Source organism: Xiphophorus hellerii, chromosome 12 (genome assembly GCF_003331165.1).
Source record: "Xiphophorus hellerii strain 12219 chromosome 12, Xiphophorus_hellerii-4.1, whole genome shotgun sequence".
NCBI classification, from domain to species: Eukaryota; Metazoa; Chordata; class Actinopteri; order Cyprinodontiformes; family Poeciliidae; genus Xiphophorus; species Xiphophorus hellerii.
The window spans coordinates 9,634,082-9,653,820 of record NC_045683.1 but is presented as its reverse complement, the minus strand read 5'-3'; the positions used below and the strand labels follow the sequence as shown (position 1 = coordinate 9,653,820).

Below are 19,739 nucleotides of genomic sequence, written 5' to 3'. Positions count from 1 at the left end.
CGTGGAGAACAGCAGAGATAAGAGGAGAGAAGATAGGGGTAAAAATCTGAATTTTGAATATAAATTGGTACATTAACTATCTGATTCAGTTAAGGGGACAATCAGCAGCCTCCTCAACATTATCTTTTCATGCTCAATTTTTAAAATATGACTTGGCTGCCCTGAATGTCAGAAAGTCTTTATTGCCAACCAGAAAGACGGTTTATACTTTTATAGTAAGAAAAGCAAGTTTTTGATACAATTCTATGAGGAAACAACACAATATAAATCTATAACATAACACAAATGTAAAATAAGTTCATATGATGCCAATGAAAAATGTACATACACTCATCAATGGCATGAATTACTTTGGGGGTTTGTGCACAATTAATTGTAATTGATGTTTTTATGGACAAAGTTTATAAATTTGAACTGCCAAGACTCAAATCAATCATAGAAAAGGATGTTGCTGGAACGTCAGTGTTACTGTCCAAGTCTACAGATGAGGAAAAAACTTGTCTATTTGGTGTCAAGAAATGTATATGAAATCAATCTGGGACTTTTAAATTTAAGAAATTGCAGGGAATAATGAAAGTTACCCTGAAACTTCAATTAAGAACAAGATTGTTGAAACATTGACAGAATTGAGTGTCATAGCATGTACGGTAGAGGCAGAGTTTATGTGCAGAAAGATGCTTTTTTGGGAAGATTTAATAAAAAGAAAATCTACATGTCTTGCATGGGGTTAAATGGACAAGGAACACGGACATGGCATTAAAATAGAAGAATCCAGCACTGAAAAACAAAATTCAGAAGCCTAAATATCGAGGAAAGGTTGTAAGGTGACGAGAGAACCAGAAAAACTAATTAGAAGAAATGTGGTACAGTTGTGGCAATGAGGAAGTAGGGAAACTGAGACAGAGGAGAATTAACACAGAGGAAACTGAACTGAATCTCACAGTAATCTAAGAAAAATAAATTCAAATGTACAAGAAACAGAACACAAGAATAAAGAAACAAACCAAAGATAAGGGAATAAACTAGTATGGCAACACCTTGACAACGATAATAAGCACAGAGAACTGAACTGAATAAATGACCTATGGAACATAAATAGCCCTAGAAAATGATCAAACACAAACAAACACTCAAGGAATGTGACACTAACAGGATAACAAGCAAGCATAATTATAATATGGAGTCGATAAAGCAGTGGGCTTCTGGAGAGTCCTCAAACACAACCATAAAACATTATGAACCAGGCCTGAAAACTGGCTCCATTCCAGGAACTACACTAATTTTTAAGATGTTTATCATTTCTGATCAAAGGTCATTAAAAAAACAAACATTTTCTGCAAAGAGAGAAATTAATACACTATAATAACAACACCGTAAATAATTTTGGGAAAGCCCAAATTGTTATGATCTAATTGTTATGATCTATCGGATTTGGTAAGTTTTAATTGATTACATTTAATTTACATGGAAGCACATTTTTAAAAATAAAAATTCCAAATCAAGGTTAAAATTGAGAAAAAACTCAGAAAAAGAATCCTGACTTAGCGCTGCAGAGCATATCCTACAGAAGCAGTGTTTGGGTCAAGCATTGCACAAAGTGTCAGAAACATCTGTTCCATCTGTTTTGTGCTCCAATGGACAGTATGCCAAGATATCAAAGCACACAACTCCAAAAATGAATCACTGACACATCTGTCATACTTGATAAAAGCGGGAACAATAATAATCCTGTTGAAACGGCACAGAAAGAGAAAGATTGGGTTGGAATGCAGCTTTGTCCACTCAATACACATACGCTACCGACACTGTGGCAAACAGAAATCCAGCCTTTTCAGCCTCTGGCAGAGGTATTTTATGCTTCAGACAAACTGCTGCCACTTTGTCCTTTGAGGGGTGAAACACATGGACTGTGTGTGTGCGCGGGTGTGTGTGTGTGTGTGGGTATCGGTGTATGCGTGTGTGTGTGTGGAGGTTGTAAGACTGGCTGAGGCTGTAAGACTGGCTGAGGCTGTAAGACTGGCTCATGACCAGGCTAAGGAGCGAAGTCATCGCTGGCGGAACAGATTTCACTGGGATGTGACAAGTATGATCTTCGGGAAACAGATGCAGTGGTTCAAACACACCCCGGCCACTGTGAACTTCCTGCTATTTGCCATCACATCTTTAAAAGTTACAAATATAAACTATTACGTTCTCCCGGTCAGCAGGAGGTAATCATTTGCGATCCACGCCCATCACCTCATGCCTGCACACCCTGCTCTATATAAAACCCCTATGTACATTTCTCTGTCAGCTCACTTAGCTTTTGGGCATTTCCTTTATTTTTGTTTATCTTTAAATCCACAATCTACTCTCTGACATTTAGCAAGGCTTACTTTGTTAAGTGTATCCATTTGAGTGAGCAGAAATGTCCTGTGGGGAGTATGACAGGGTTGGCCCTCTATACCCGCTGAGAAAATGGGTTTCCAGTCAGGATGTTGGCCTGCCGCCTTTCCTGGAGACTGGGGATTCTCGTTGGATCAAGAAGGGCTTGGCAGCCTGGTCCTGGCCGGGTTGCTTACCAGCGCCTCTGTTTGTGCCCTACATCTCCGAGCCGATGCCTCATTCCGGTCAGAAGGTTAGCAAGTGGAGGGTCAGTATGGATGTGTCTCACTTTTTCCCCTCGGAGATCTCTGTCAGTGTCAGGGATGGATTCCTGGAAGTTGGAGGTACTGCTCTGTTAATTAACCCCTCTGAAAATGTCTGGCATAAGTGTTAATTAGTTTTACTCACAAGGCAGATATTTAATCCTGATAAAGTATTAATAATCTTATCTCACATCATCATCTGAGCAAGGAGAAGAGTCTTCTAAAAATACTTTCCCCGCACTTCACAGAATAAACGACGTACATCTGAAACCGCGATGGAGAAAAAGCTGAAAGCTACAAATTTAGAAAGCCGCTTAAATATCGTGCTTGGGGAAATTAAAATCACAGCTCTGTGGAAAAAATTAATTTCTGTGCTGAGTGGTTTCTCAGTGTCGGTTGATTATTCTGTGTCCTCGTGTACCTCCCTATAAACACTAATCTTTCCCCAGGGAAACACGAGGAGAGGCCTGACGAGCAAGGATTTATCTCCAGATGTTTTACAAGAAAATACAGGTAGACAAAGAAGACGCAGACATTAACCTGCTGATATTTAGAATTAAGCCATCACTGATGTTGATCCCCCTTATTTATTTTATTAATAATTGATTTCTGAAATGCTCAAGCAAGAAAAATAAAAGAGATCTATATCTGTTTCAGTGTTATCAGTGTTTGGTGTGGTGATCTAAACAAGAGTTTGTGATTTGAAGGCTTCCAGCTCAAGTGAACGTTACCAAACTTGAGTCCTCACTCTCCGTTGATGGTTTCCTGACTGTAGAAGCTCCACTTCCTGAAGCCTCAGCTCCTGCTGACATCGTCATCCCAATAAAGGTTATCAAATATGGAACTTCTTTAAAGCTTAACAAATTGTAAAATATAGTTTTCATTTCTTGAATCTTGATTCTGAGAAGATAAAAAACTTGGATGAGCTGAAAACAAGGCCTAAGAATGGAAATAGCAATAATTAAATCTTATTTGTGGAAGTAATTTATGTCGAGACTTGCAAGATAATATATTGTGCAAAAATGACAAGCTGCAATTAGCTTGAGAAATCTGTTGCCTAGCAACATTAACACAAAAAGCAATAAAAGTTATGCTTTGCCAATTTGTTCCCTGCTGAAAAAGTGCTTTTTGGTAATAAATCACATACTGTTATAGTGAAAGCCTGTTATTTTGTTTTAGGTGGTACCACATTTCTGAGGAAAATTGTTGGTTTTCATGGCAACAAAGTGCCATAAAAAGTTTTAATGGCTTTCTTTCCAATAAGCACTTGTTTGATTGAGCCTGTTTCTTCTTGTCAGAGTGACCAACATTCATCATTTGTGACTGACTCGCGACAACTGCCACCTGAAACGTAGGATGTCATCCCACTGCACTGTTTGGCCTCATTGTTTCTAGGGTGTTCTGACTTCCAAAAGCCCCATCTGTTCACTAACTAACTTCCTAAAACCTGGAGTTAGTAAGATATCACGGTCTTTTAACTCCACTAAACTTCCACAGCGGGTGTTGGCATCCTGCCAATCTAAACGTCGACATATAAAACTTACATCTATTAGCAGAAAGGTGCACAGATACTGTAACACAATGGTATTTACTGTTAAAATAAAAGGTAAACATATTACAAAGTTTTGATGTGTTTTCACTGTGTACTGACCTGAAATATAGTAAAACAGGCTTCAGCAGTGACAGCCGAAATGCCGCCTTTAGCATCCAGATTGCGTCTGAGGCAAACAGGAAGTCCGCCCTAAAACCACCCCGGAAGCAACGCCCCCCAAACAAAGGTTCCTCTTCGTCACTACTGCCCCCATCTCATCCTCAGGAAAGCAATGTATTGTAAATGCCATGAAAAAATGAAAACGAAACATAATTTGTTCATATTTAGAAATAAGTACAACAAATTGTATTTGAAAAATATTTCACATATATAAAACAACCAAAAAATAATAATGGTGACATTTTTATGTGCACACACATATCCTAATACTGTGGTTATTTAAATCGAGGTTTTTTATTATTACAATAAAGCTGTAAGCAACATATTCACTATGTATTTATTTTCATATTTGTCTGCAAATTCAGGTGGAGGCTGAGGGCAATGGAGAACCAGAAATAAAACAAGAAGATCAGCAGGAAGAGTCTCAATTAGAGGCCTGCAGTGATCAGGTCCAGCCCAGCAGCACCACAGCCGGCCTGGAGCAGGGAGACAAGGGAACCAGAGAAAAGCCAGCTGGACAGTCCCATTCTTCACTGCCTGAGGAAGATAAATGCTTAGAGAGCATCCAAAAGTCTTCTGAGCACCACAAAGTCCCAGAAAGCCAAGAAAGCATGGGTACATCCAACCTACTGGAACACAAAGAGCCAGTCGTGGATGAAGAGATCCAGGTGAAGGCAGAGGGAGCCGAGGAGCTTGCTCCGCCTGAGGAGCAGGAGCTGGGATCAGCTCCACTGAGTGACGTCCAAAGCCAGGAGCTGGAGGCTGCTAACATAGAGCAACAGCACACCGACTAAACACAAGCATTAGTCTGCATTGTCTGCCTTAAACCAGCTCCACATGCCTTTTTGTCATTAGCTATAGCGCCATTAAAGCCTGCTGTGTTTGGAGCTCTAATAAAGTAGTATAATGTGAAAGTAAAATTTGTGTTGATCTATTACATCTATAGTTAACCACTAAAAACTACATGATACAAGATTAAAGTAACTTAACCTCATTATTATTATTTTTTTAATCAGAAGTTGGTTATGACTTTGATGCAATTCTATTTGCACATCTTTTTCTTTGTCACTTTCAATTCAGTAAGTTGCTCATTGAAAAGCACGATTCATTCACGTTTGCTGTTACTATAGAAACAGCATAAGTGAAGTAAACACATGTAACCTAATAGTAGTAAATGTAACAGTTCATGTGAGTGCATCACACAATGTCTTTGCCAACACACCACCAATGAGAGTCTTTTTTCCTTTCAGAGCGCAGCTCCAGTTGGAAACTTTTTAAATTTGCACCAATTATCCCCCGTCGATTCCAGCACATAGAGAAGATTACATTATTTTGCATCACACAATAGGCAGTGGAACAGCCCCAATTTTTTTCCATCCTCATTCAAAAGCCCTGGCAGGGCGCATGAGTGAGTTGGGTCCATCCTGAAGCCAGTGCACAGCGGTGCCTATCGGAGCCAGCACTAAGCCCCTCTCTAAGCTGCCGCCCAGTTCCTATTGCTGTCCAACAATAACGCCACAGGTTCTCCTGATCCCTGGAACAAGGCCTGCGACTGGCATTGTTTTTTCTTTATTTTTAAAGAAAAACACACAGATGTAGGATGGATACTTTAATTGCATTTCTCAGTAAAAAGACATTAACAGAGAGGATTGCAGAAAACAAACTGCTTTTCACAAATAATTCAATTGTCCATCAAGCAATCATGCAATCATAAACAGAAAAATGCTCACTTCAAATTAATACATCAAACAATTTTGCACCAATTAAAATGTATATATACAACACAGTATTAATGCATACAAAGATGGACCATCCAGGTCCACTTTGTGATAAAGACATTAAGGCACAATCTTTCCGTTTCACTAACAGTTCCATGTTAAAATGGATGAATTAACCTTCTACTCAAGGATTTCTAATACACCAAGCTGCACACGCAAATTGTTAACTTACAACCTGATTTCAACACCCCCTGCAGTTCGCATTTGTAAACAGTATCATCAGTAAGTGGGCATATTATAATACCTGATTATGCAATGAAGGCCTGTGGTACCTTATAGGGAGGAAAAAATCTACTAAAGAGGTGTATACAGGTATAAATGCTATATGACACAATTTAAATACATTAATGCATTAATGTAGACATTAAAATACATTAATATATTACCTGATTAATATGGGATTGTACAATATTGAGATAAGAAAAATCAATTAAACTAAATATGTAATCGATTTAAAACATATCAGAACAAAGTTGAACAAGCTGAATTTTGGGTATCCTTGGGGTTTTTGGTCTTTTCAGATACTAAAAAGCATCAAAAAGTCTCTTTGTGTTTTCAGACTTAACAAAAAGTTTCATAAACCTTAGAATGTGTTTCTAATCAGTCTACAACCAATATTGAATAGTCCATGTCAGATATGATGAGTCTGACCTTTTTCTTTTCTTTTATCTTTTGAATGCTACTGATCAATAGGGCGCCCCTGGCAGAGTGGCACCGTTGGTGGTGAGCCATATTGCTTATAGAAAAACAATATGTGGAGAAAAGTGTTACTTTTTAAAAATTGTTGGTATTGTTCAGTGCACACAGCGCAATTAAATCACATCACTAATGTTTTTTTCTTCAATTCATTTATATTTTATTATAAAGGACAAATTCTTCAAATAAAAAGCAGACAAAAAAATAAATTATAAATTATTTATTGAAAATATTTATTGCGTACATAAAGAAATAAAAAAAGTCAACCAATTTTCTTTATCTTTCTACTTATTTGGATTTTGCATAGGTGTTACAAAATAAATGGCCCAATTGCGACTTATTGATGATGCAATTAAATATTTTCTTATGGAAAATGAATGTTATATGACTTGATAGTCTCAGTTGTACTCGAGGAAGAAAAACCCCCACAATGTATTACTATAACATGCCTGTCAGGACGAGATTTTTGTTGCATGAAAGTACTGTTTTATGAAATATTAACACAGAAATCCAATGGGAATTCCCTGCCCTAATGTAGTTCAGATTTTCTTCTCTAAGTGTTTAAATAAGATGATAGTTCAGTGAGCAGTTTTTATTTCAAACTCATAACTGATTATGCAGATTTATGTGATCATGTTAGTCGGGGGGTGCCATTTTAGACTGCTGGGGCCTCTTGGGGTTTAGGAGCCTCGACTTCCTGAATTTCCCCTCCTGGGGAGTCTTCACTGCTGAAGAGGTAGTATGGTGGAGTCTGCCGAGCCTCGATGATGAGGACACCCTCAGGCGACAAGGAAGCGAAGACTGTCAGGGGGTCCACATCGGTGGGGATCCTGAAGAAACAGAAGAGAGGGAATGTAAATGTGAGGGCATTTTTGGTTTAGGTTTGTTTACTTGATAGAAAGCTTCTGTGTATGTTTAGAATGCTGCAAGATATGTGGGAGACACAAAAGAAGCCGAATGGGGCGGAAAAAATGAACAGAGCAGGGAGTTCGTACAAAACTCTGACATTTCTTTCTGTGGAACCACTGTACAAACATTGTTCAGCACTGCAAGACTTTATTGCAACTTTGTCAATGCCCATAAACCCAACCTCCAGTTTGAAGAATTTTTAGTGCTGCACGTCTGAAGAAGATTGTTAAAAACTTTCACCGTGTCCTTGTTGGCTTTCACGGATTTTAGATGCTACAAATCTCTCATCCAGTAAATCTAGTTTGTAATAAAAATTCACCCTTGTTCAACCACTGCAGATAGCAAGAAAGAAAACAACTGCAAATTTCAGGAAATTAGATAATCTTAAATCTAGATAAGTTAAACACCTGCTCATTTTCAGGACTGTGTGTTCTTCCCTCATCTACAGCTGTTATTTTCCAACAACAGAAGTTAATAACTTGCTCTGAAAATAAGGTGAAACAGAATTGCAACATCCAGAAAATACTTTATAGTCTAAAAATTTACAGCACACCAGGGTTCGATTGTAATGCTGCATAAATAAACTCTAAAATCTGCTGCAGCTGCACACACAAACTTAAACTCCCCTCTTTGTCAGCCAGTATGGCTTAATATGGATACGGTAGGTGTGCTTGGTGAGCAGCCAACTGTTCTTGGGGAGTTAATATAAACACCGGGCTGCCATCAGGATGTTCAGCAGAGGAGGCGCCCGATCTACCCTCCGTTTAATTAGAGCGGACCCTCCACTGGTTTTCCACTCCTCTGTGAAATGCAAGTCAGAGTGGGCTGATGAACCTCAGACAGAGACATCACATCATGCCTATTTCTGTGTTCAGATACGACATACTGTATTCCACTGAGATGTGAAGGTCCACTTCAGAGACTTTTTAAGATCAATGTTATCGTCTAAAATAAAATAATGATGCTTCTATACTCCGTGCATCAACAGGGTTATAGCTGATCCTATTTTTGACAGCTAGGATAACAGCAGCCCCAAAGAGATAAAATGCAACCCAAGGGCAGTGAAGTGTCACTCGGGAGGATAAATGGGGGCCCACAGGCTTGACGACAAACACTGAGAATTGATGGGAAATACAGCAAAAGCACTGCAGCAACTGGAACTGAATATTGTTACTTTTTGTGAAAAACAAAAAAGGTTTTCCTATTTTCACAAACTCTGAGTCTGACATTTTGTGAGGTAAGATGCGCAAAAAAACTCTAACAAGCTCAGAGGAAAAACACTCTGTGGACAAATAAAATTCAAATATATGGATATAACATCTGAATAACCTGCAGTTTGAGCTGATTCCAATGTCCAAACTTTCACAGTAGGTGGTACAATTTGACACATTAACAGAGGAAAAAGAGAATCATAGGAAACAGTTAATATGGCACAGAACTTGTGGTCAGAGACCAATAATTCATTAAAAAATGCACATTTTGTGCTTTGAGAGACAGAGAGCTAATAGCACCATAAACACAGATATAAAGTGATAAGCAAGACATATTTCCTCAGTAAAGGCCTCATATCTTCAAATTGCAAACAAGCTTCATGCAGTCACTGCTAGTTTAAGATGGAAATTAATAATGTCAATAAAGATATCTAGACAACTGTTAACATTTCATGTTGTGTCATTATTGATTAACCCCCCACCCCCAAAATATGTAAATCACTAGTTACTTTCATGCCTTTTTTAGTGAGACCCTTTGGATAGACTTGGGATTGAAAAGTGAATATACACTGCCTGGCCAAAAAAAAAGTCGCCACCTGGATTTAACTAAGCAAATAGGTACAAGCCTCCTATTGGATAAGTACTGCATAGGCGATTATCTTTCAGCTGGTAACAAGTTATTTAACCCCAGCTGATGCAATGAGTAACTCCTCATTTCTTAAACAACCATGGCAAAAGACACATCCTGTGGTCGTGGAAAAGACGTTAGTCTGTTTAAGAAGGGTCAAATCATTGGCATGCATCAAGCAGAGAAAACATCTAAGGAGATTGCAGAAACTACTAGAATTGGGTTAAGAACTGTCCAACGCATCATTAAAAACTGGAAGGATGGTGGGGAACCATCGTCTTCCAGGAAGAAATGTGGTCGGAAAAAAATCCTGAATGATCGTGATCGGCGATTACTTAAACGTTTGGTCAAATCAAATCGAAGAAAAACAACAGCAGAACTCAGGAGTATGTTTAATTGTGAACACAAAAGCATTTCCACACGCACAATGCGAAGGGAACTCAAGGGGTTGGGATTAAACAGCTGTGTAGCCGTAAGAAAACCTCTAATCAGTAAGGCTAACCAGAAAAAAAGGCTTCAGTTTGCTAGGGAGCATAAAGATTGGACTCTGGAGGAATGGAAGAGGGTCATGTGGTCTGATGAGTCCAGATTTACCCTGTTCCAGAGTGATGGGCGCATCAGGGTAAGAAGAGAGGCAGGTGAAGTGATGCACCCATCATGCCTAGTGCCTACTGTACAAGCCTGTGGGGGCATTTTTTGGTGGCGACTTTTTTTTTGGCCAGGAAGTAGATAAGGTCTTATCGGTGCTGATCTTGTTCAGTTCTCCCTTCTTAACAGAACATACTGAGCTTTTCACTATCCCATCTTGAAAGAAGCCACTATTTTTTGGTCGAATACCTGCTTTTTCACATGCCATCTCATCCGTTATAATTAGGACTGGACAACATGCCAAACATATAATTACAAATTAAATTGCATTAACTTTGTGATTTATCAAAATTCAACGTGTAAAGACAGAAAAAAAAAAGAAGGCCAGTTTCTGAGTGCAAATGATGCAACTTTCAGGCAGAACTCCAACTTTCCTCTGCTTAAGCTCTCAAACATCAACACACATCTGCTTAAAAACATGTTCCCTTGACTGTCTTTTCCATTTTGAAGAAGGGCATGGAGAAATTGACCTCTTTTTATCATCATATTTACACCCCCAGAGAAACAGGAAGGGTGTAGGATATAACAAATGATTCAATTAGATACTTCTTTTCAAGAGTTGCTAGTTGTGCCATTAATTGTGTCACATATGATATACAGTAGTTAAAATTTTCTTTTCTTACAGCCATACTGAAGTCAAAAGTTGATTTTTTCCCTAAATATTTCAGTGTGAGATTATACTGCTGCAGCAAAAAATAAATAGGAATAAGACATTGCACACACTTTTCCACAGGCCCCAATAACAATGTAGAGCTCTTTATCTTGTGTACAGTAGATTTCATACCTCTTTCAATTATGTGCAAAAATACTATAGTCTGCATAAAAACTTACAGCCTGATATTACTATTCATAGACTCACTGTAGCATACACTCTGGTGACAAAAGAAGATGCAGCTATGAGTTAAATGAAGGTGGGTGTGAGCCAGTAAAAAAATGCTAATAACCTTTATGAGTTTACACACCACCCTCCTTCACCTTTCTTCACTCAGCCAATTTCTGCAAAGCAAAGCCTCGACTTCTGACAAAGTCAAATCACTCTGGTGGTCCGTGATGTCGGCCCCGAGCACAGACCTCATCTGTCTCAGGTTTGGGGAGCATGTTTGACTTTGGCAAGTGTACAGTTTATCTCAGGCATTGATTTTGTACAGCTGCCAGAAAACCATCAAGCAAGCTTTTACCTCGTAGAGATTCTGAGCCCCGGAGAGACAAGATACAGAAACAGAACAAGGTGTGTATGCATGTGAGTGGACCTATAACCTCTAGCAGACATTTCATCCAGGGTTATCACGTATCTTGTTGAGACACTGTTATGTGTTGTTGGGGAAGTAAATGTCCCGCTACCTTTGGCACCAGCTCTGAACATTTTTTGGTTAATAACTGATGTTCTTGCTTGTTTGAAACATGTTACACACAAACTTCATGGTTAGACTTTGGTCTAGGGCAGGGGGATCAGTTGACGTTGATAATTATTGATTAGCTTTTTTGTTTTAAATATCTGAAATACTGCCAAACTGGTGACATGACCTTTGCTATTTTAATTAAAAATACAGTCTCTGCTGTACTACACATGTAACTCAAAAGTGCTTATCAGGCTATGTGTACAGTCTGTTTAGCCAGTGGATTTCTGCATTGGGGGAAGTTATTTATACATGACCTGTTATCATCCCATCCCCCACTTCTCTCTCTTCCAACCCCTTAAATATTTAGCCTGTCACTGACTTGAGGTTCTTATTAACTCAGGAGCCATACTCAGACCCAATCTGACGAAGTTCCAATTTTGTATATGAATAGCACAGGGCTGCGGGGCACCTGCTTAATTAGCTAGTAGAATATTAACAGAACTTGATTGACGAGCCTGTAAAAGGCTGATTCACACCAAGGATTTGGCTCCCGTGTTTGAAGTCCTCTTACTGTACAATTAAATGGGACAAGATGCAGAGACAGCCAGGTTGAGGTAATTGCCTGTATTGCCAGTTTGGCTTGAAGGAACATGAGCACATTGTGGAGGAGTCTCTCAATCTGCACAGATTTTTTAGAAGTGGTCCTGCTCAAAGAATAACGTAGTTTAAATAATTGGTTGGAATGTTTCTTTGCTTTGTCATCTGATCTTAAAGCAGAATCAAAGATATCCTTCATTCTTCCCTTAGAGCAATTCTTTGAAAAAATTCCTGTTATATATAATCATATAATGCCCACCACCTCTCGACCAATGGCTGCTGGAAATAGGAACTAGTCCCCCTGCGCCACCCTGCAAGGATAAACTGATTTAAACAATGGATGGATATTTATGGACTTAAAGGGACAGCTTAGCTATCTTTGTTACCAATCCTTAAACTAGGCATAAGAAATTAACTTAATGAATGTATATATGTAACCTTTATTTAACCAGGTATGTCTCATTGAGATTAATAATCTATTTTTTAAGAGAGAACTGACCAAAACTTAAACTTAAATCTTCATAAAGCAGACAGTACATTGTGGAAACACCAACTGTATTAAAACTGATGGATTTTATGTTGAAATGCAGCTAATCAGATTTTAGGTGCAAGTTTAAAGGTTTTGCAGCGATGTCAGAGGCAGTGTCCCCAAATGAACTGAAGGACTGTTTTTCTTGAGCTAAGCTCCCCATGAGTAGGAATCATGTTACTATTCTGTGAATCTGAGGCTGTAGCATACACTATTTGATCTCCAACATAGCCAAGCTACCACAGATTCTTCAGATATGTTGAAAAATTATGCTACATGAGTGAGAAGACACTCAGATAACCCATGTTGCACATATGCTTCACTGCTGCAGAATTTATTCAAGCGCTTCTCCAATGTCGCAGAAACAACCCAACAGATAATAACATGAGGGAATCTTTTGCAACATTATATGCATAGTGTAGGAAAGGAGCAAGTGCCAAAAATTTGATTGCCCCTGCAGCCACACACTTGTTTAGCCCCTATTATTTCTCAATAGGTTTTCTTTAACAACCAAGCAAGAAAATAAATGTGTATAAAACCTTTAATTCCAGATTATAATTATCTCAGAAAATCATCTGAGGGGGGAGTTGATCCTTAAATATGAAAAAAAACTCAAACCAAAGAAAAACAATAAACTGCAGACAATAATTTGCTGTAAAGCAGATGAAGACCACAACGTCTACACCTTTGATCCCAACATACATGCAGTATTCCAGAGTTGTTCAATTCCAGTGCCCAAGAGTCAAAATCCTGCATCTTTTAGATGTATCTCTGCTCAAAAATAGATAAGGTTATTGACTGAATTACCTCCTCAACATGCCAGCAGGTTTGTAGAGTCCTGCATGAACCCTTCATCTGATTTAAGTGTTCTGAACTATGGAAACAGCTAAACAGCTAGAAGACGCATTATACTGTCTCTGTTTGGACACACCAGCAGCATACAAATAGTACAACATCTAAAGGAACACATATCCTTTAGGGACATCACAGGAAATATAATTTTAAAAATCACACAACCTTTTTCTGACACTTAGACCCACATAATTTGCTCTTCAGTACAACAACATACACAGTGTGCAATAATTAATGACAGAGGTGTGTAATTATCCTGTGACTTTTTTTTTTGCCAGCTGTGATTTAACCTAGAGCCCCTATGAAACTTTTCCATTAGTAATACAATTGCAACCATAGAGAAAAAAGGAAACACAAAGAAATTATGTCTCAAATCCCTTCATTGTCCAACTGAAACTTTGTACTTTCTGAACATTCAGAAATAACACGGAAAAGGCGGCAACAATATTAAACAATATTAAAGAGCAATATTTATCTGACTCCTTCATATAAAACTAAAAGTACACTGAGAGGTTGCCTTTTTATTGTAAAATATGACAAGTTCAAAGAAAATAAATATGATCCACATCAAAGTTTGATTCTTTCCATATTTAGATATTTCCATAAATATCTAAATTCTAACAGTTTCCTTCAGTTTTTGGCAAGAATTGCAAAAATCTTACAGGAAAGATATCTGATTAAGGAAAACTAAAGCCAACATTGTTTATTAACTTCAGTATTCACTCAGTTTTATCTGTCAAACTGTGATATTTTTCTGATGACTGTTAAATAAAGTCACTCTATAAGTCATTAAAGCTCATCAACCTGTTCTCCACTAAATTGAGCCATACTTTTATTAAGGGAGAGTAAAACCAATGGATAATTACTGCATTTTTTTCTTTTTTGACATGCTGTGAAGTATAACTATAGCCAAACCCTCTTTCTTGACAGTGTGCAGACAGAGAGCTCTTTTCATTAAAGATAAACCTTCTCGGTTATACTCACTGTATCTTCTTTGTGAAATTCTTTGTCACAATCCCGCCTTCCTCCTGTTTTTCTTCATGTTTTCCTGGTTGGGGAAAAACAAAGATCAGCAAGCTTGAAGATGCTAGTTGCCCCCAAGGTCGCCCTCTTGGTGGCGCCACTGCAACATTGTCCAGTGATTACACAATCTCATGGACCGCACATTGGAAACCCAACACCTGTGACCATTTAAATTTCAAACATGGACGTCACTGAAAGAGGTGTTGATTTAACTGAAGTTCACTTGGCACACACACTGTTTCCATTGCTCAATCCCTGTTCTGCTGTTGTTTTAAGCCAAACTACATCAACCCCGTTTTCTTTGATTGATTCTTGGAATGACTCTTCTGCAGACACAGACGTATCTCCTGCTGGGAGGAACATGCAGTCTTGGACAGACCCTGCTCCACCTTCTCCCTGTTCATTATAGGCAAACTGCTTTAGTTGACCAGGAGCTGCTCCTCGACAGCTAAAATGTCAACGCTGCTGGGAGGAGTGTGGCCTGTCACTGCGCTCAGCCCCTTTGAGCACTTCAGGTTAAACTATGTGTTACCCTACACCCCCGCTGTGACGTCTCTACCTGCTAACAGAGCTGCACTTCACTAGAAGCTAAGGCGGAAGCCCCTGAGGAGCCATGAGTTATGATCATCAGTGAGGTCATAGTATTATTATGAAGAACTCTGCATGGCTTCAGATGTAAAACTCATCCCCAGAGAAGGTTATTAAACAAGATTCTTCCTCCTCAATGTTTCCCGAAATGCCTCACTCTGTGTTTAGAGAGAGGGTGTTGCCAACATTCACAGTTAAAGAACTGATGTTTGTGGTTGTAAGTATGGCAAGCTCTCACTAGTCTAACCCACTTAAGCACTTTTGTACACAAAACATTTCTTTGAAAAGGAATCCATCGGTTATGTTTGTGTCTTTACTGGACTTAAGAGGAAACACAAAAAAAAAACCCACACTGATTCAAAATACAAATAGAAAGCAATGGTCAAAAGTCTGTTACTCTTAGCGTGCCAGACTTCTCCAAAGCAAATGCTTTCATCCTTTCAAACTAATTAGTCAACATTCAATCAAAAGGCAAACTGTAATTAGCTTAAACAAGTTGCAAGTCCAGATGCTTATCTTCTTTAAATAGCAGTCTATCAACTGTAATGAACGGAACGAAACAACTCAAGTCACAAAAAAATAACATATTAGCATTAAGTTTAAATTATTTATTGGGCTACTATAATCATAACAGAGTCTGCTTTTTTTTTTTACACAGTTCTAATCCAATTTCATGCCAAACATAGATGCTTAGCAGATTATCTCCTAGGATGGATGGATGGATGGATGGATGGATGGATGGATGGATGGATGGATGGATGGATGGATGGATGGATGGATGGATGGATGGATGGATGGATGGGTGGGTGGGTGGATGGATGGGTGGATGGATGGATGGACGAATGGATGGATGGATGAATGGATGGATGGATGGACGGGTGGATGGATGGACGAATGGATGGATAGATGGATGGAACTAACAGTTATTTTTGGACAAAAGATATAAAAGATTGAGCTTTGCTTGGTTTCTTAAAAACGATGATCACAGTTTTAAGGATGAAACTACATTTTAATCTGGAGGACTGTTTTGAACTACATACTCCAAGAATTTATTCTAGAAAAACAAAGTTTATAAATCAAGCATCTTTGGTGCTTTGAAAAGTATTCCAGTCCTGTTTGGGGAACTACACGCTTTAAAAACCTCACTGGTGCTTCTGATTGTTTCAAAAACATTTGTGGAAATAGAATCGAAGATTCTCCTTTTACATACTACCCATTGCTGAAAGGCAAAAAAAAAATGTAGATAGTGTTTAGCAATACCGACCACCAAAGTTTATGAAAAAGTGGTTGGGTTTCTTTTTTAGAAGGTAAAAGGAAAAGCGTATCAGGGACTAAAGTGTTGAGCACTTAAATATAATCAAGAGAAGTTCATCTCTGAAAATTGTGTTGTGCTTTAAAAAATAGGCACTTTACTTGCTTCACCATCTATTCCAAAACTTCCAATGAGATTTATTTTCGGAGTGTTGACTAATTCACTCTGTATGTAATGTTGCAGAGCCAAGAACTATTAGTTGAACAAACACTTGAACAGAGTAATTGAGAGCTTGAAAGCTCTTTCAGTTCCATATTTTTAATTCAGTTGATTTGAGTTAATTTTGTTAGGAAAGACAATTATGTCCAACATTCCACTTCACTCTCCTTTGTCAAAATGAGACAGAACAATTGTCCTTATTTCTGAATTGAAGCAAACTCTAGATTATCTTTGCCTTTAACAGACTAAAAACATCTTTCCAGTTTTATTGCCTTCCCTGCCACAGATTTAGAACAGGTTGAGCAGACATAGGGCTGATAGAATAACCCAACTGACACACCAACAATGTGTTTATAAAAAACTCACAGCTGAATGGTCAGGAGGAAGGCAGCTGTCCTCAGTGCCCCCTTTAAGCCTAGGTATCCCTGGAATTAATCTTTTAAAGCATCAACAGGAGGAAGTTTCTGCAACTTACTCCCGCAGTCAGGGAGAAAACCTGTAGGAGTTTTGGTGTGTTACAGAACTGGCCCCCTTTCCTTCCAGAACATTCTCTGAGTGACGTCAAGCTTCCCATCTTATTGTAAACAGAGACTGTTGTCACAGGCCTTGCCTTAAATCTAAATTGAGCTCATGAGCGGCTGAGGGAGTGATTCTCCAAGAATCTGAAACAGGTGTCCGAGCTTTATGATCTGCCAAACCACTTCCAAGTCCCAGATTCCAGAAACCTGTCTTCCTCTTTTATAGAAGGACTCAACAGTAATGCAGAGATCATGTTATACCAGTGAGGCCTTTTCACTTTCCGCACAGAGCCACGAAGCTTCTGAGAGAAGTCATAAGGTTGTTAAGGTTTCATTCAGAGCAACAGTTTGTTTTGGCCTTTCATCTGGGTGAAGACTGCTGTTTTTTTAGGTCTTATTTCATACATTTTCTTAGAAACAACTTTAGTTCTTATTTCTCAAATTTAATGTTTTTTTTCTGATAGATTTCTTGAAAACAAAGTTTACCTTAAAGCAGTGATTATAGCTGCAAAGTTGAAAAGGCACTTCAGAATTTGTTGATCAAGTTCTATTAAGAGGTTATAAGCATCTTTCGTGCACATAAATCTAAATTTAATACACCAAATTAGTTTTAGCTCACAAAGGAAGTGGAGAAGCAGTACATCTGCTTCAACTTTTACAACTCCAACCTCAAAATAATCCAGTTTTTTTGCAAATGCTATTGGATTAACTTTAAGCCGTTGTCACAAAGTAATTCTTGCACATCATCTGTACAACAATTACCTTTTGTAGAGAAGAAAAATAGGAGGCATTACAGCAGTGTACTGAAAGCAGAGCACTTAAAGTGTTTCTGGTCAAACTAACTGTTTAATAGAAAATAGGTCATTGTGAACAGGAGCATGGTAACATTCGCATAAACCGTTATGGAACACAATTTTTAATCTGTACACTTCTCTATTTTCATATCAGACAATTACTCTGACCAGAAACATATTATGTCCTGTTTGCATTACGTTCAATGCAAACCTGATCACAGTTTAAAAGGTCATTTGCAGAAACTTCAATGTGTGGAAAGGGTGGTGGTGTTATAGTTTATCGCATCCAACAGGCCCACAAGGTGATCAGAACCACAAATAGTTGAAACAAGGTGTGAGACGAGGTTTTTAGGAAATTGTAAGCCAAAGTAAATTGCACAGATTTAAAGATTTTGATCAAAATGTTACTAATTCAGAAAACCAAAATATAACATAAACTAATGCAGTGGTTTAAGTGCGACAGGTTTTGTTCAAGAATTTGACAAGTAGAAAAGGATAAGAGTTGGTCAGGGTTCAGTCAAGAAAGTTATAAATGAGATGCTATTGATTCTAACTTTTTAACAAATCTTAATTTCAAAATTCGTTCCTTTACATTCCTGTACTTACACAATAACTCTGACAGTTTTCTATATAATTTCACTATTAAAGGTGAAAGTTCGTCACAGTGAAGGATTTACACTCTTATAAGCGTCAATATAGAGTAAAACGTTTAATCCCTGAGCATAAGATATGACAGTTCCAACCCACTGGTGAAAGGTTCATCTCCTCTTTTCAGCAAACCTTTACAATAAACCACTTTGTTGGTCAGCATCATCTCACCTGAGACCTCTACAAAACCGTCTCTGGTCTTAACGTTTAACTCCTCTGGCTTGAAGCTGTGGACGTTCACGCACACCTTCCAGGGCTCGCCACCTGTGGTCGTGGGGGAGCTGCTTGGGGACGGCTCGCCGTACCTGCTGGTGTAAAGTGCGGGGCCTCCCGTGGAGTGACGCGTGGGGAACCCTGTGCGTAAACCGCCGCCAAAGGGCGACTGGCCGAGGCGCGTGCTCAGCCGGCCGGGCCGAGCCCAACCGGGCCAGTCCATCCCGAGGTCGTCGGGGAAAGGCGGCATCCCGAATTCGTCCTCCATAAACCGGGATGCGAGCTGATCCCGGAACGGCGACTGATCCCGGAACGGCGATTCTCCAAACGGGTCTCTAGGAAACCGCTGCCGGTTTCCCATCGTGTAAAAGTCACCTTCTGCCATTTTCAGCTGACTTTAGACTCGCAAAAGTTCTTTGTTTGTAAAGTAAGTTGAACTTTGCACTCGAGTTTACTTTGGTTCTCTTATCTCTGCCTATGGTCAAACTTTACGCCTCCCGTTAAGCACGCACCACCTTTACGCAGCGGCCTGCGGGTCCGTTAACTCCAAATAAGACTTCCAGCTGCTACAACTTTGAAGGAAAATTCTTTCTCTCCTCTGCCTTTGGCTTTTATACTGAACTGGGACCTCCCAGCCGGCTGGTGCATAAGGGGCAAAAGACGAGAAAGTACTGGGAGGATCTGTACAGCGTCCACACTGCAAAAAATATCACTTCACCACTTCAGTACCAATCGTTAAAATATTTTATTTGATGCTAAATAGCAGACAGTCTGAACCAAGTCTAATTCTTAATCCTTTTAAATGAATGAAATTAATTACACAACTTTAAATGAGGATTTCAAGACTTTGTCAATGCATATTTTTTTACAGTGGAGACGCAACAGCTGACAGGGGACCAGCCTACTTTTTACCAAACTGAGTTGCATACAGTACACATGGTGGAGCCCCCTCCGCTTG

General features: G+C 38.9%; 2 protein-coding genes across 2 annotated transcripts; one reads left to right on the top strand and one right to left on the bottom strand.

Annotated features, from left to right (window-relative positions):
* Positions 1-866: 866 nt before the first annotated feature.
* LOC116729267 (heat shock protein beta-1) lies at positions 867-5,254 on the top strand. Its single transcript, XM_032577677.1, has 4 exons — positions 867-2,708; positions 3,077-3,140; positions 3,335-3,455; positions 4,704-5,254. The coding sequence occupies exons 1-4, from the start codon at positions 2,408-2,410 to the stop codon at positions 5,130-5,132; spliced, it is 915 nt and encodes a 304-aa protein (XP_032433568.1). The 5' UTR covers positions 867-2,407; the 3' UTR covers positions 5,133-5,254.
* Positions 5,255-5,932: 678 nt separating this feature from the next.
* Positions 5,933-19,401, bottom strand: hspb8 (heat shock protein b8). The gene is made up of 3 exons (XM_032578364.1): positions 18,740-19,401; positions 14,511-14,574; positions 5,933-7,642 (listed from the first exon to the last, which is right to left on the bottom strand). The coding sequence occupies exons 1-3, from the start codon at positions 19,164-19,166 to the stop codon at positions 7,468-7,470; spliced, it is 666 nt and encodes a 221-aa protein (XP_032434255.1). The 5' UTR covers positions 19,167-19,401; the 3' UTR covers positions 5,933-7,467.
* Between the last annotated feature and the right edge of the window lie 338 nt (positions 19,402-19,739).

What these genes read in the sequence shown, in the direction of transcription:
- LOC116729267 (XM_032577677.1), top strand. Translation starts at nt 2,408, where the DNA reads ATGTCCTGTGGGGAGTATGACAGGGTTGGCCCTCTATACCCGCTGAGA. An exon ending in TGGATTCCTGGAAGTTGGAG is followed by an intron (nt 2,709 to 3,076) that starts GTACTGCTCTGT and finishes ATCTTTCCCCAG; the next exon opens with GGAAACACGAGGAGAGGCCT. An exon ending in TGTTTTACAAGAAAATACAG is followed by an intron (nt 3,141 to 3,334) that starts GTAGACAAAGAA and finishes TGTGATTTGAAG; the next exon opens with GCTTCCAGCTCAAGTGAACG.
- hspb8 (XM_032578364.1), bottom strand. Translation starts at nt 19,166, where the DNA reads ATGGCAGAAGGTGACTTTTACACGATGGGAAACCGGCAGCGGTTTCCT. An exon ending in CGGTTTTGTAGAGGTCTCAG is followed by an intron (nt 14,575 to 18,739) that starts GTGAGATGATGC and finishes TTCCCCAACCAG; the next exon opens with GAAAACATGAAGAAAAACAG. An exon ending in AATTTCACAAAGAAGATACA is followed by an intron (nt 7,643 to 14,510) that starts GTGAGTATAACC and finishes CTGTTTCTTCAG; the next exon opens with GATCCCCACCGATGTGGACC.